This window comes from Rhipicephalus sanguineus, chromosome 5 (assembly GCF_013339695.2).
Source record: "Rhipicephalus sanguineus isolate Rsan-2018 chromosome 5, BIME_Rsan_1.4, whole genome shotgun sequence".
NCBI classification, from domain to species: domain Eukaryota; kingdom Metazoa; phylum Arthropoda; class Arachnida; order Ixodida; family Ixodidae; genus Rhipicephalus; species Rhipicephalus sanguineus.
Window position 1 is genome coordinate 127,866,298 of NC_051180.1, and position 14,417 is coordinate 127,880,714.

Consider the following 14,417-nt stretch of genomic DNA (forward strand, 5'->3'; position numbering starts at 1 on the left):
ACATACTACACCTACGCGTAACATGTTTAAAGGTCCCATACTGCCAGCGTGCTAAGGTTCTCCTAATGATTTACGATATACAAAGTACCACAAGGACCATAATAAGGTTTAACTGGTTGCAGGTGCTCATGTTTCCGGGCAAGTCACACGGCCGCTTCTCGGTCAGTCACGAGGGCACGCTGACCATCAGTGGAGTGCGCAAGGAGGACCACGGCTACTACGTCTGTTCCGCTTTGTCTGTGATCGGTTCGAGCATGGCCAAGGGTCACCTGGAGGTCACCGCAATCGCCGACCTCCCTCCGCCCATTATACGACTGGGGCCGGCCAACCAGACACTACCTGTGCACACGGCCGCACAGCTACCGTGCGAGGCGGCCGGCACACCCAAGCCTGTTGTGCAGTGGCTGTATAACGGTTCACCTCTGAACTCCGAAGAACGGCCTCGATTCACGTTGCTTGAGTCTGGCACGCTGCAGATAAAAGGTGAGCGATTTGCGCCTTCGATGACAGCGTCACATGGTACTCAATATGGTGAAGGTAGCAGCAAGTCGTGTGATAGAGTGTGAAAGCGCACCGTCGGTTTATGCATATCCTTATGTTAGAGACGACGCTCGAAATCGTTTATCAATAAGCGCTTGTTATTAGCGACACTCGAAGTGAACATCTTCCGTCACAATAATGATCTGCATAGAGCCCAAGTGTGAAAATGTAAAGTTAAGAGCCACGTGCTGTACGCTGGAAAATTGAAAAATAGCGTTCGAAAAAGCTCGTTTTCACCGCGCCCGTGCGCACCGGGGGAGGGACGGTGAGGTGAATAGGTGAGGTGAGTAGCCAAGGTGTAGGACGGGCTTTATAGGAGAGATTGGTGATGAGTGCGCCGTAGCCGATAAACGACGGAGGGGGGAGCGAGCCTGCCAACGGTAGATGAGATGAGAAGGATGGTGCAGGTGAAGCGTGAGTCTCCTTCTCTAGCCTGGCCAGCCGGGCGGTTGTTCAGCTCTACGACGGTCGTTACGGCTCGGCGAAAAGGTAGCCTGTGCACCCTATCCAGAGAGTAATCTGTGGCCGGTGCGAAAGCTGAGCGAGCCGAGATGGCTGGTCGCTTCCTGTGCGCTGTATCCGCGCGCCTAATCACAGGGGATGCGCTATCTCAAGGTTTCAGAAATGCTTTCACACGAGAGGCAACAGGATGCGTTCGCTCACTTCTTTTTAGGCTGTTGATTACGCCAGCGTTGCGAAAGGCGGTGCTATTCATCGAGTAAAATGTGCTCGACACACACAAGCGCGCAAGACACTATGCCTTATAATTTAACTAGTAAGCTAATGTTTCCTGCATTATAGAGGGCCAGTAAAACAATAACTTTACTTCGTGTAGTTGTCTAATGCATTTCTATCGCTATCACTACTTCATCTATCGGTCGAAAGTGTGGCCTCTTTTTTTTGTGCTCTTGCTCACCATGTCCGTGCCATTGCTCTCAGCTACAAGTGTAATTGGTCAGATGTGGCACATATTCGGTGGCCGATATACACAGCTAATATTGCAGAACAACGCTGCGTCTCTGTTTTATTTTGTTTGAATTTATGGCCAACCAGAATAAGAAAACTTTCACCAACAGAACCAAAAACAGGTCTGCTCATCAGGCTATTATACAGGTCTGTCCTACAATCGTCTCCAGCGATGAGTGCCTGTCAAAATGACTGCTGTTGAACTGCCGCTATGTCTTTTTTTATTATTTTATTCTTTGGTAAAGAAAGCTTAACCGGAAATGATTTCTCAAGTGGGTTCTCCTAAAAATGGTAAATAGAATGTCTATTCAGAGAGCCAGTGAAATAGAGTCCACCATTGAACATAGTGTGTAGGGACTTGACTATAGAGTAGTGCTTTTTAAGAACTGCCTATAAATGCTTTTAACAGTTCCTTTTTAATTTTTTAAATATCGCCATTGTATGGCTCAGCAGCTAATACGGCCAAACTTTGCTGCATATAGATGCGTGCGCTGCATTTCGAGGCATAAGTTAGTCTTCACATTGTGCAATAATATCGTGCAGTGAAGTGTCCTTAGATGAGCGTGCAGTGTGAAATCAATTTGATTATTCGAGGACAAGATTTCGTCGAAGAGCTGGTCTGCACAAAGACACAAGAAAAAAAAAAACTGCGGGGCATACTCTGCGGTTTCTTTTATGCATGCTTTTTAGGTCACTGCACTATCTTTTTCCGATGTAAGCATAGGGGACAAATTGTACAGGTATATCTTGCGAATGTTGGGACTGACTTAAAATGCGCATTCGTAGCTAATAACCAGCCATTTAAACGAATTATCATCTGCTCTTGTACTTTCGCAGACCTTCAGGTGTCGGACAGTGGTGCGTACACTTGCAAGGCGTCAAGTGAAAGCGGCGAGACATCCTGGACTGCGTCTCTGACTGTCGACACCCCGCATAATCCAAATGTAAATTTTCATCGTTCTCCTGACCCGTCCACATTTCCCGGGCCTCCTTCGCAGCCTGTTGCGGTAAACACAACGGAAACTTCGATAACACTAACTTGGGCACGCAGCGAGAAAGCAGGCGCATCATCGCTCAAGGGATACACAAGTAAATCTGCTTTATGGTATTCTCTGTATACATTGTACATAGCCGTGTTATATTAGTGTGGTGTGAAAATAACAAACAACAGAAGTACTACAATGCCTTGTAAGATTAGAAGTGATAGAGAAAAAAAACATTAAGAATGACTACTTTCATACTTTGCGTATCTGATGAAGTGATCACGTTAAAGGACTTCAATACAGTGCATTCGCTGCGATGACACTGAAGTATCAGAAACGCACCTATAACCTCTTGAGTCCCGGCTATGGAGAATTGTCCAATACATTGGACAACTCGTTGTCGCCTGCTCCAACCCCAGCACCCACTATTTGCCGTTGAAAACTATTTTTTTAATTTTTTTTTCAACGTTCACTCGCGCCCTCTGTCAAGTGTGGGCAAAATCAATTCAGCTGCGTGCTTGGAATCTAGTCCGAAATAGCAGCGTTCAGCAGTCGCGTCTTCTACGCCCGCACTCGTCAAACTGCGTAATTTAGCTTGCATTTCTGAAGTTTGTTTGCTTGCTTATCACTTTTAAGTACCTGAGGCACATTCCGACGTTATTTTCGCCTTGCTATTTGGTCCTGATGCCCAATATACTGGACATCAGGGCCAATTTAGGTCCTGATGTCCAAAATATTAGACATTGCACCACATACAAACCCCAACTTTTACTGAGCTAAGCTTTAACACTTTTTGCCTACGTGGTCCATTCGAGCTATACTGAACTTTCTGAAAAAAATTCGTTCACCTAACTTTAATCCGGGACTCAGGAGGATAATAAAATTACTCTAAATGCCTAGAAAATATTGTAAATGTGCGCATGGTAAAATTTTTATTTGGTATGAACGGCGCCGCTCTTTGCGAAAGACAACAGCAACTAAACAGTCAGGGCGTGCAAACACGGACACAAGAAAGAAGTCACGAAAGAAGTCAGTCAAATATTAACAAAACTTTTGTAATGACTTTTCATCGACGTAAAGACTACATCGCTAACACTTACACTCTACAGAATTTCCCCGTAGCCGCTGCTAACACTACCAAATACTTATTAATGAGCACTACCAGACTATAACGCCAAGGAAAGTATAGGGGGTGTTATCTGTAGTATTTAGAATACAAATGTGAAGAAAGTAAAGTGGACGAAAAGATAACTTGCCGCCGGCAGGGACCGAACCTGCGACCTTCGAATAACGCGTCCGATGCTCTACCACTGAGCTACGGCGGCGGTCATCCTCCTGACCACTTTATGGGGTATATGTGTGCACTTAAACCTTGGAGTGTTAGTCAGCGCCAATCGCAGCCATGGCGGCGAGTGTGGAACACTCTTTTTCTGCCTTTCTGGCGTCACGTAGCACGTGATCTTTTTTTACGAGCTGGCAGCTGACCAATAATCCCTCGCATACTACCTGAAGGCATCAAGTCTGCCAGAACGAGACCTTTGCTATGAATGAAGGAAAGAAGATGAATCTAAAGGGCTCGTTTTCTTTGTTAGACACAATATTAATGAGAACTATAGGGGGTGTTATCTGTAGTATTTAGAATATAAATGTGAAGAAAGATAACTTGCCGCCGGCAGGGCGGCAAGCTATCTTTTCGTCCACTTTACTTTCTTCACATTTATATTCTAAATACTACAGATAACACCCCCTATACTTTCCTTGGCGTTATAGTCTGTTAGTTCTCATTAATATTGTGTCTAACAAAGAAAACGAGCCCTTAAGATTCATCTTCTTTCCAACCAAATACTTAGGTGTTCATATCTCATCAGATTTAACATGGTCACAACACATCATTGGCATTACTAACTCTGCTAATCGAGTTCTCGGATACCTTCGTCGCAACCTTGCCTCGGCACCTTCTTCTACTAAACTAATAGCTTTTAAAACACTCTTAAGGCCTAAACTTGAGTATGCTAATGCCATTTTTGATCCTCATCAAGCTAACCTTTCTACTATGCTCGAATCCATCCAGAACCGTGCTTCCAGATTCATTAGCGCGAATTACTCGACTAACATAAGTGTGTCAGCAGTCAAATCTCAACTTAACCTTCATCTTGCCACTCGCCGTAAAGTTTCACGTTTGTGCTTGTATCATAAGTTCTTTCATTCGTTGCCACCAGGCAATGCATTCATCAGACCTGCACATCGAACATCGCGCCATTCTCACGCCAACGCCGTCTATCCCGTACGTTCTAAAACAAAAACCTTCCTGAAGTCATCTTTCCTGCAGACTGCGCAAGACTGGAACGACCTTCCCGCCCACATCGCCATGTCATCTCAGTTCGCCCAATTTAAAACTGCAGTAAAAAGCCATTTTTATTCTTGTAAATGTGATCTACTGCTGTGTTTCTTTTTTTTGTTGTTATTGTTGGTGCTGTTTTGCTTTTTTGCTTTCTTTTTATCTATCATGTTTTCTTGCCCACCCCTCATGTAATGTCCCTCGGGACCCTTGAGGTACTAATAAACGAATAAACGAAACGCCGACACTGTGTCACGACCCCACCCGGCGTTTGTGAGATCGGGACTTTTTTCTTGTGTCCGTGTTTGCACGCCCTGTCTTTTTCGAATGAATACTTACCAACTAGCTCAGCTCTCTGTTATTCAACGGCAACTGTCTTGAAAGATCGTAAGTTACAGTTATTTTGCGTTAGATCTGAAGGTAGCATTGATATTACCATAATTTGCAGATGCATTATTAATAGAAGTTCAGTGTAACGAATCTTTTTATGCTTGACGAAATATGGCTCGGTATCGCAATCAATGCTCTTCTTCCCTGTAATTTTATCCTGATACTGATGTAAACCAGGCGACGGATTACCGCAAGTCCGAAATCAGCTTTAATTACCTCTTTCGACACGCGTTATTATCGACTGTCTATAAGTTGTGAAATTGAGATATTTGATGCCAAGGTTCAAGAGACCAAATTTAGAGCAGGTGGAAGAGTTGAAATAAATTACAGCATATTTTGCAGCAATTACTTAAAATTACAATGTAAATATTTATCTAATATTTTACTGTCAGTCATGCTATATTTCTTTATAATTTTAATTCAACAACCCAATCAAATTACATGCAGTAGTTATCAGCTGGAAGCGAGATTTCCCGAAAAGGCAAAAAAAATGTTTTGAAATTTCTACCGAAACGCCTCACGTATAGCCTCGTTAAACACGGTACTCCCTTCACCAAGGCGATCGTGTGTAGCAAAACATTTCACCAAGGAGTGATATAAAGGAACTTTAGGCAACAAGAATGCTTAACTAAGTATAAGGTGAATGTCTGGGGTCCCTTCCTTTCAAGCAGCGCGCAGAAGTGCCAAAAAGATGTCGCATCTCCAAATGACCGTGTCACAAAGGGCTGAGCAAAATTGCTCCAATTATTTTTCTAACGTGAAAATGTGAACGTTAAAAAAATTACACCATCTCCCGCTAAAGGGGACCATGAGGCGATGCGAAGCCGGAGCACTTGCACGATCGCGTTCCGTTGGCGTTCGTTGGGCATGCTACCGACCTCGCGTCGTGGAACGCGAAGAGGGACGCTACGCGCGTCGTATCTTCCATCTAGCAGGGCGAGCGGGGAACGCGGCCTACAGGCGGGCGAGAGGGGGGCAGCGTAGGAGAGGAGAGAGAAGGGGAGGGGACGCGCATGCGCTCGAGCTCATCGCGGCGTTGAGCAGGAGAGAATTTCGGCATGTCTAGCCCGCGTTTCAGAGGAAGAGTGGAAAGGGGGAGGGGAGAGGGGGAAAGTGGAGAGGAGAAGGGGAGAGGGAAAGTGGAGAGGGAAAGAGGAGAGGGGAAGAGGAGAGGGGAAGGGGAGAGGGAAAGTGGAGAGGAGGTGTGGAGAGGGGAGGGGAGAGGAGGTGTGTGGAGAGGGTATGCGCATGCGCAGTAACGGTGGTCAGAACGCACACCACCACCACCACCACCACCACCACCACCACCGGATTGAGCTCCGCCTTAAGATACTTCGCATCTAAAAGGCTACTACATTTAGAGTGCATGTTATTTCTTACCTATTCAGTAATCAGCAGCCAATATTCTACGTATCAATTTTAAATACAGCAATCTTATTTAAAAAAATTGCCTAGCATAAAGACGATGTTTCATTGGCCAGTATTTGGGTTGCTATCCACTTGTAATAATGACTGATATAGTAGAGCGACCAGATTAGGTGAGTATGGGCAAGTAAGATTAAGATGCAGTAACAAGAGCTGCCTTTTCATTTTCAGTTGAATACTACAGCAGCGACCTCGAAAGTGGATGGGTTCTGGCAGCCCATCGAATTCTCGCCGAAACGTACAACATCCAAGCCCTTCGTCCCGATTCACGCTATATCTTCATCGTACGAGCGGAAAATTCTCACGGACTAGGAGTACCCAGCCCTGTTTCTGAAACTATACGAACTTTAGGTGGGTGCCCTTGTTTGAAGCAGCCACCCATGTTGCTCAAAGCAGAATCTGGAGCTTTCAACTACCGAAATACAATCAAAGCCTATGCTTTGCTTGACTTCTTGATGTTGCAGCGATGGCGAGATGTCAGAATACTCATGTGTCTCGAAATTATTGTACTCCTCACTGCCTTTAGCACTTTTAAGCACTTTATGCCTGCTGAATGTCACATTGCACTGGCGTAGAGGTGCACTGCCTTGCATGTATAGCGAAAGAATAATAGGGCTTCCGAGAGTTTTGAATACCTTGTCATGTGCTATAATGACTCAACAATCATCTATATGTACTCTCCTAAGCCAACAATAGTTTTGAAGGTGGCAGCCCTAAATATTTTAGAGGAGTGTGCTAAAACTAGTAATTTTTGGGACCAAATCGAGGTGAATATCACTTCTTCTTGAATATGAAACAGCCATTTTTACCATTTTAAAGCTATCTTTGCGTCCTAGTTTCGTAATTTTAGCATTAAACCACAAGTACCGTATCAGGCAGAAATAAGCCGCCTCTTGATGTGCACAGAACTCTTCAGAGCGTGCTAGTTATTGTATAGTCGGTGAACACTGGCTCGCCTATGGACGTACCCTGCTGTCTCATTTAAGGTATCATGCTTCATGCTTACACTTACCTGCTTCGATTAAATTTATCAAAAGTTTGCGTGAATTTTGCATTGATTTGAGCGCAGGCAATATTTTAAATATTCGTAAGCTACTTGAGCGGCTATTCAGCTAGAACTCCGAATTAAGTACGGTACTATTCCATTCAATTTACGAACTTGAAAATATCTGCCTGCTCCTGTGAGACGTCAAGTGTTTCAAACTGAAAATAGTAACTGGTAACGGACCGCACCACACATGAGTTGAACACGTAATAAAATTCTCACTGAAATGTTGTCGTATGGCAAGACGGTAAATTTTTTTTGCTTTTATTTCGATGTTCGTGCATTGGTGGAAGTCATTCTTTTGTACATTTCTCTCTTGACAGGAATGGCCCCACATTTCCTGCCCGAGTACGATCTTGACGAAGCACGAGCAAAGCTAAGTGCTAGTGTGGTGACCCTTCAAGACATACGCGCCATGAGTTCAACAGCTGTCAAGTTGAATTGGAAGGTTAGCCCCATTCTTCCACGATGTGATTCATTCACCATGACATGTTTTCCAACACCACCCGCACACAACCGTGCTATACCGGAAATTATGTAGAGTTCTCGTGTCCTGAAACACATCGAAATTCCTTCCTTGTAGAAGCCCCATAAAGCCAAGGCCAAATAAAAGCAAATTTCTCAGTGACGAAACGCTTACTCGTTAACAAAGAAGTCTGACTATGCAATCCCTGTAAGGTACACGTTTATAAATAAGCATTTTCCACTGTCTAGCAGAACATTAGCTTGTTGATTGAACATACGTGCAAAAGAGGTGAAGACAAGCGGAGTAGATCGTGGGGCCCCTTTCATTTTTTAAAATAAACTAATGAAGCCGACAGATAATTCTACTGAGAACTGGGTGAGTTGGCATTGATTCATGGCCAATGCAAAGCAAACAGTGCAAAAAAAAGGAGTTAAGAAAACCAAAGACAGGACATGACGCAGGGCTTGTGTTGTGACCAGTCCTCTTTAGTCTTCTTTAGTCCTCATTTTTTAAATGCGAAGCATTTCTTAGCGAACCTCAGGTACTTTGGCCGTTTCTATCTACGTATCTATCTATCTATCTATCTATCTATCTAGCCGCCTACGTCTGGGCGCTCTCCTGGTCGTCTCCATTACTTGTAACATACCAAAATTGGCATAGCAGGGGATCAGTGCATGACGAGCACGATTCAATGGACATGACATCGATAACGCAAAATACCTTTCGTGTACGTCATGAAACCCTTCCTCTCAGTCACGTGTGGCACATACTTGTAAACCAGAGTTAATGTTATGCGGGTATGTGCCACAGGTGATAGAGTCTCAACGAACACAGTAACGGCGAACACACACATTGAGAATCAAGGAAAGTGATAATAATAAATGTTGAGGTTTTATGTCCCAAAAGCACGATATGATTATGAGAGACGCGGCGAGGGCCACAGGAAATTTTGACCACCGGGTATTCTTTAACGTGCACTGAGATCACACAGAACGCGGGCATGTAGCATTTTGCCTCCATCGAAATGCGACCGCCACGGCTGGGATCGAACCAGCGACCTTCAGGTCAACAGCTGAGCATCTTAACCACTACACCACCGCGGCGGACGCAAGGAAAATGAGGAAACTGAAGACAGAACAGCCCTCAAATACCATCTACTCGTCCACGTGGTCTGCAAGGTGGACCACGTGGATTACGCGAAAACCTGTGTCAATGCTTCCTACAATAAATCTGCTGAGAGAACCAGGTTTCTCATCATAACCGGTGGCTTCAACATTGATCTATCAAGACACAACAACGCTTGGTCCTTATACTGCGTGAAAGACGGATTGCATGTGGAGAGGGCATCATAAGACCTCGCTACCACGTTCACGACAGGAGGCATCTAAGATCATTGCATCGTAAGAGGCATCAGGATTTACACCAGCTGCACAATACCTCGCACTTCACTACACTTAGACTTCTCGTAGCCGCGATCACGAACGGATCCGATTAACAAGTGCGGTCCATCTGCTGGTGCTTACTGATCACGGTGATGATGACCTTGTTCACAGAACTGTCAAGAACCCCTTCTATACATACACGCGGAATCGTGAAACTTGTGTGCGTTCTCCGTCACAACGGACAAGTATACGCATAACAACTGTAACTGTGACTGTAACGTACATACAGTGCGCCTGCGCGCGCCACTCGGCTGTATATATATCTAGGGAAACTTTCTTGAATGAAGCTTAGTTGAGAGTAACGCCTGTCCTGTGCGTTGGTGTTCCTTCTTTGTCCTGTTCGGATTCGTGCTATACAGTATTGAAGAATATAAGCACTACATATCAGCTTACCGCGTCTGGTGTTGCTAACACCCATGTTTCTGTTGCCATCATTACGCAACTGTAAACAACAGGTACGTGGCTCTTCAACATATGAGTGTGCGTATAACACTTCCATATTTGTCTAGCGTCATTCCGTAACGTTTCGCTCAATGTGACAAATTATGCCTCAGTCACCATCCCGCGCATGCTTCGCATAGCATCGATTCCCACGGTATGTGGGATCTGCCGAATTTTTTTGCGCCGCTTGCTTATGCTCGCCAACAATAACCGATAATGGAGCTAAGGAAACCAGAGGCGAGCTGGTTTGTGGTTCTCAATTGAAGCGTAGTAATCATCACATAACCAAATTAATTAAAGTGAAGAAGAATGCAGCTTGCTGCTGGTGGGGACAGAGCACAATACTTCCTAAATAATTAAGTAACTTCAATTTAGTTCAGAATTATTTAGGTATTTAAACTATTTGGAATGAATTAATGTGGAGGTATTGGATTCAGTTCCGATATCTTAAAAGGGGCTCTGCAATACTTTTCCAAGTAATTGTCCAATGGCGTCATTAAAAGAGCCTATTGCCTCACGAATCGACTGCCGCAAACATTTTTAAAATCGGTCAAGTACGAGCGGAATTACAGAGATTGGTCACACGCTTCAAGCGCTTTCCCTCTCCTTTCGTACTAGCCAGCGCACTGGAAGCTACGCAGGCAGGGGAATGACAAGGGGTAAAGAAGATGCGTCCGTTCGTAAGCGTGCGTCATGACCTTGTTTTCTTTTTGTCTTCGAAAGCACGGCTTATTTTCAATGTGATCGCGAGCGCGCGCCGGCTCGTGACGCCATCCGGCGGCGGCCACGGTAAGTATGCAGCTCACGATGCTCAAATCTGCCAATGGCCGTGGACTTTGGGTTTATAGTGTGGTCATTTGGGTTTGTGGCATCATTCGTCGAAAGGAGAGGGAACGATTTCTGGCTGAAGTTGAGAATTATTTGTAAATTCTACACCGCGTGCTGCGCTATATTATTTAGCTCGCGTGTTCTCAGGAACCTCGACCACCGATCGGGAACGCTTTCTGTGTTGAAAAAAATCACAGCATATCCACGGAGTGAACGATGATGAGTGGGCGAAGCTGCGGAGGTTCATCGGTAAACCGTGAATCTTCCGTGACTTCTGCCCAGTACATCATCACCGACGTGAGATCGGGTGCGTTTAAACTAAAGGTTCGATGAGTTATGACGACTTGCAGCTCACTTTAATTTTACATGTACGCTGTGAATTTTCATTGTTTAGAAAACCATTGCTTTAGAAAACATCTGGCGTCTTTCGTTAAGCAGCTGGCGTCTTTTCCTTTTGCTTTAGAAACATCTGGCGTTCTTTCGTTTTGCTTTTACAAAACATCTGACGTCTTTCGTTGGTTTATTTCATCAATCAACGGCGTTTTGAACAAAATTTTTATTGCTTAATCACGCACAGGAGAAATCTCACCAGGCACTACCTTGGAGGTAAAGAATGGCTGCTAATGGCAATGAGAGACAGAAGAAGTCGGCTTTTAGCTAACGCTGCGAATTTTTTATTGTTCAACAACGCACAGGAAAAATCTCCCACCGGCACCACCTTGGAGGTCAAAGCGTAAGACTGGTTACGCACTACGACTACGACTACGAGGGACGAACGGGTGCCGCCTTAAGGAGCTTCGCCCCTAAAAGTGCTACAGGGCCCCTTTAACATAACGTGCTAGAGAGAGTGCGCAAACAAATTCAGGGGTGATATTAAGAAGGAGAGCTCGCCGTATTGAGAATGAGTGCACGCCTGGGCAAAAGATAAGGCGAGGGTGCGCACGGCAGCGGCGGGCGAAGGAGGGCAGCACATATTTGCGTTGTATGGCAACAGAGCTTATTCTAACAGCCTCTGAAGCACATGTTGCTCTGCCTCTATCATCTTAGATAAAGTGTATAAAATATATCAATAAATCAATTTAGGCACTTTAGCGTGTTCTCCTTTCCTCCTTGATCTAACATGATTATTGACTGCCATCTCAGACCATGAAGCTATCTTTGTCGAAATAACACATAACGAAAGAATGTCAAAACATAAAGGGGCGATTACGAATGTTCCCAACTTTTTTGAGGCCGATGACACAAGTATCATTGACTACTTGTCATTTGCACTGGACAGTTTTGATTCTCAAGGTGACGTCAATGCCATGTGGGAATCTTTCAAGGATATTATCTTCCATTGTATCAAAAATTTCGTACCGTTTCGGAAAAGAAGGAATGCTAAGCGGAACCCTTGGATAAGTAGAGAAATAATCCAACTGAAGCGTAGAATAAGCCGCCAGAGACGCAAAGTAACAAAAGACCGCGCAAAAATAACTGAATTGTCTGCACAACTGCGTTCCATGATTACACAAGCCAAAAATAGATATTACAAAGAAACACTGACAGAGTTCATGACGAAGTCTCCTGATAAATTTTGGCGTCACATGTCGAAAAAGGATAACGAGTCACTTAGCATTGTAGTGGATAACACAGTGGTTACTGATCCTGCAGTAATCGCTTCTTCTTACAACGAGTTCTTTCAGTCGGTGTTTTCTACTCCGTCACAATCCAGTGTCGAATCCGCTCCCTCTCCATTGTTTCGCTCGGAAAAAATGCCAGACGTTGAAGTCTCTTATGAGGGAATTGTGGCCCAACTACTGAATATTGACGTAAAAAAGTCCGTAGGCCCTGATGAGATACCGAATGCATTTCTGCACAGGTATGCGGAATGGGTTGCTCATTACTTAAAGATTATATTTGACACGTCACTCGCAGAATGCCAAATACCTGATGATTGGCTTACGGCAAAGGTTATACCTGTGCACAAGTCTGGCGATAAGCAGTTCATTGAAAACTATCGTCCAATATCGCTGACCTGCGTTTGCTGCAAGCTCCTAGAACACGTTGTAGCCAAGTCAATTTACACGTATATTGAAAATGCCAACACATTTTTTCCCAACCAACATGGATTCCGACAGCGCCTTTCCACCACAACACAGCTTCTTGAAACAATTAATGACTTTGCCATGACGTTAAACAAAAAGAAACAGATAGATGCCATCTGTCTTGATCTGTCGAAAGCATTCGATAGAGTGCTACATGCAGAATTGCTTCTGAAACTGGAAGTTATGGGAATAAACGAACAAATAGTAAAATGGATAACCGCGTACCTTCGGGGCAGAACGCAGTACGTAGAAGTAGAGCACATTAAATCAAAGCCATTGAACGTGACGTCAGGTGTTCCACAAGGGTCTGTATTAGGCCCAGTGCTATTCTTAGTCTATATTAATGATATCGCCTCTGAAATTGACGAAAGAATCACAGTACGGCTTTTCGCCGATGATTGTCTACTGTACAAAGAAATTGATAGCCCGGAAGATCAGGAGTTGCTCAGTGACGCTCTTAGGACAGTAGAAGAATGGTGCGACAAATGGAAAATGAAAATAAATGAGAATAAAACTGTCCTATTGCGTGTAACAAATAAAGTAAATAACATCTTCTACTTTAATTACACAGCAAATTCCTCGGTGCTTTCTACAGTTGACGTGCTGAAATACTTAGGTGTAAATATATCCATGAATTTAAGCTGGTCTTACCATGTTGGCAAAATATGCGAAACTGCGGAAAAGAAGCTCTGGTTCTTGCGAAGGAAACTGCGTTTAGCTTCACAGTCTGTAAAACTAACAGCTTATCTGACCTACGTTCGGCCCACGCTAGAGTATGCCAGTATAATCTGGGACCCTCATCAGTCAGGGTTAATTCAGAGACTGGAAAGAGTTCAACGTCGAGCAGCAAGGTTTATTCTAGCGCGATACTCTCGTAAAGATTCCGTCACCGAAATGCTCAGTTTGCTAAACTTGCCCACGCTTGCTGAACGCAGGCGCATAGCAAGATTAAAGTTTTTTTTACCTTCTCACTAAAAACAAATTTAACATCAATAGCAGTCAGTACTTGATAGCACGACAAGGTAGAGCATTACGAAAAAGCAAAGATGGTACTTTCGAAATACCTCAGATGCATATTAACAGTTACGCGTTTTCCTTCTTCCCAAGAACCATTAAAGAATGGAATCAGTTGCCACTAATAACGCGAGAAAGTATCAGTGCAGATCATTTTGAAAATAACCTAGCAGGCCAATAAAGACGCACGCATTTACGCATGATTTTTATTTTGTGTTTGTGTGAGTTCATTTGTTAGTATTGTGCTGTTAGCTTTATATTGTTTGATCGGTGTATGTGCAGATTATTTCGCTTATGAACGGCTGTGTGTTTTTGTACGGCAATGGTCGGTTATATTTTCTTACATCGCTCGTTAACTGTGTATTTATGTTGTTGTATAATTGTGTTTATGGTGTTGTATAATTGGTGTTGTTTGATCGTATATACGAACTATTTGGCTTATGTATGCATAT

The 14,417-nt window shown here is 44.0% G+C and overlaps 1 protein-coding gene across 1 annotated transcript in view; it reads left to right on the plus strand.

Moving 5' to 3' along the window:
* The window catches only part of LOC119394233 (roundabout homolog 1), a 200,194-nt gene that overhangs the window by 154,039 nt on the left and 31,738 nt on the right, over positions 1-14,417 (plus strand). The window contains exons 7-10 of the mRNA XM_037661520.2: positions 123-483; positions 2,344-2,595; positions 6,814-6,993; positions 8,011-8,135. Coding sequence (XP_037517448.1) covers positions 123-483; positions 2,344-2,595; positions 6,814-6,993; positions 8,011-8,135 — 918 coding nt within the window. The remainder of the gene's footprint in view (positions 1-122; positions 484-2,343; positions 2,596-6,813; positions 6,994-8,010; positions 8,136-14,417) is intronic.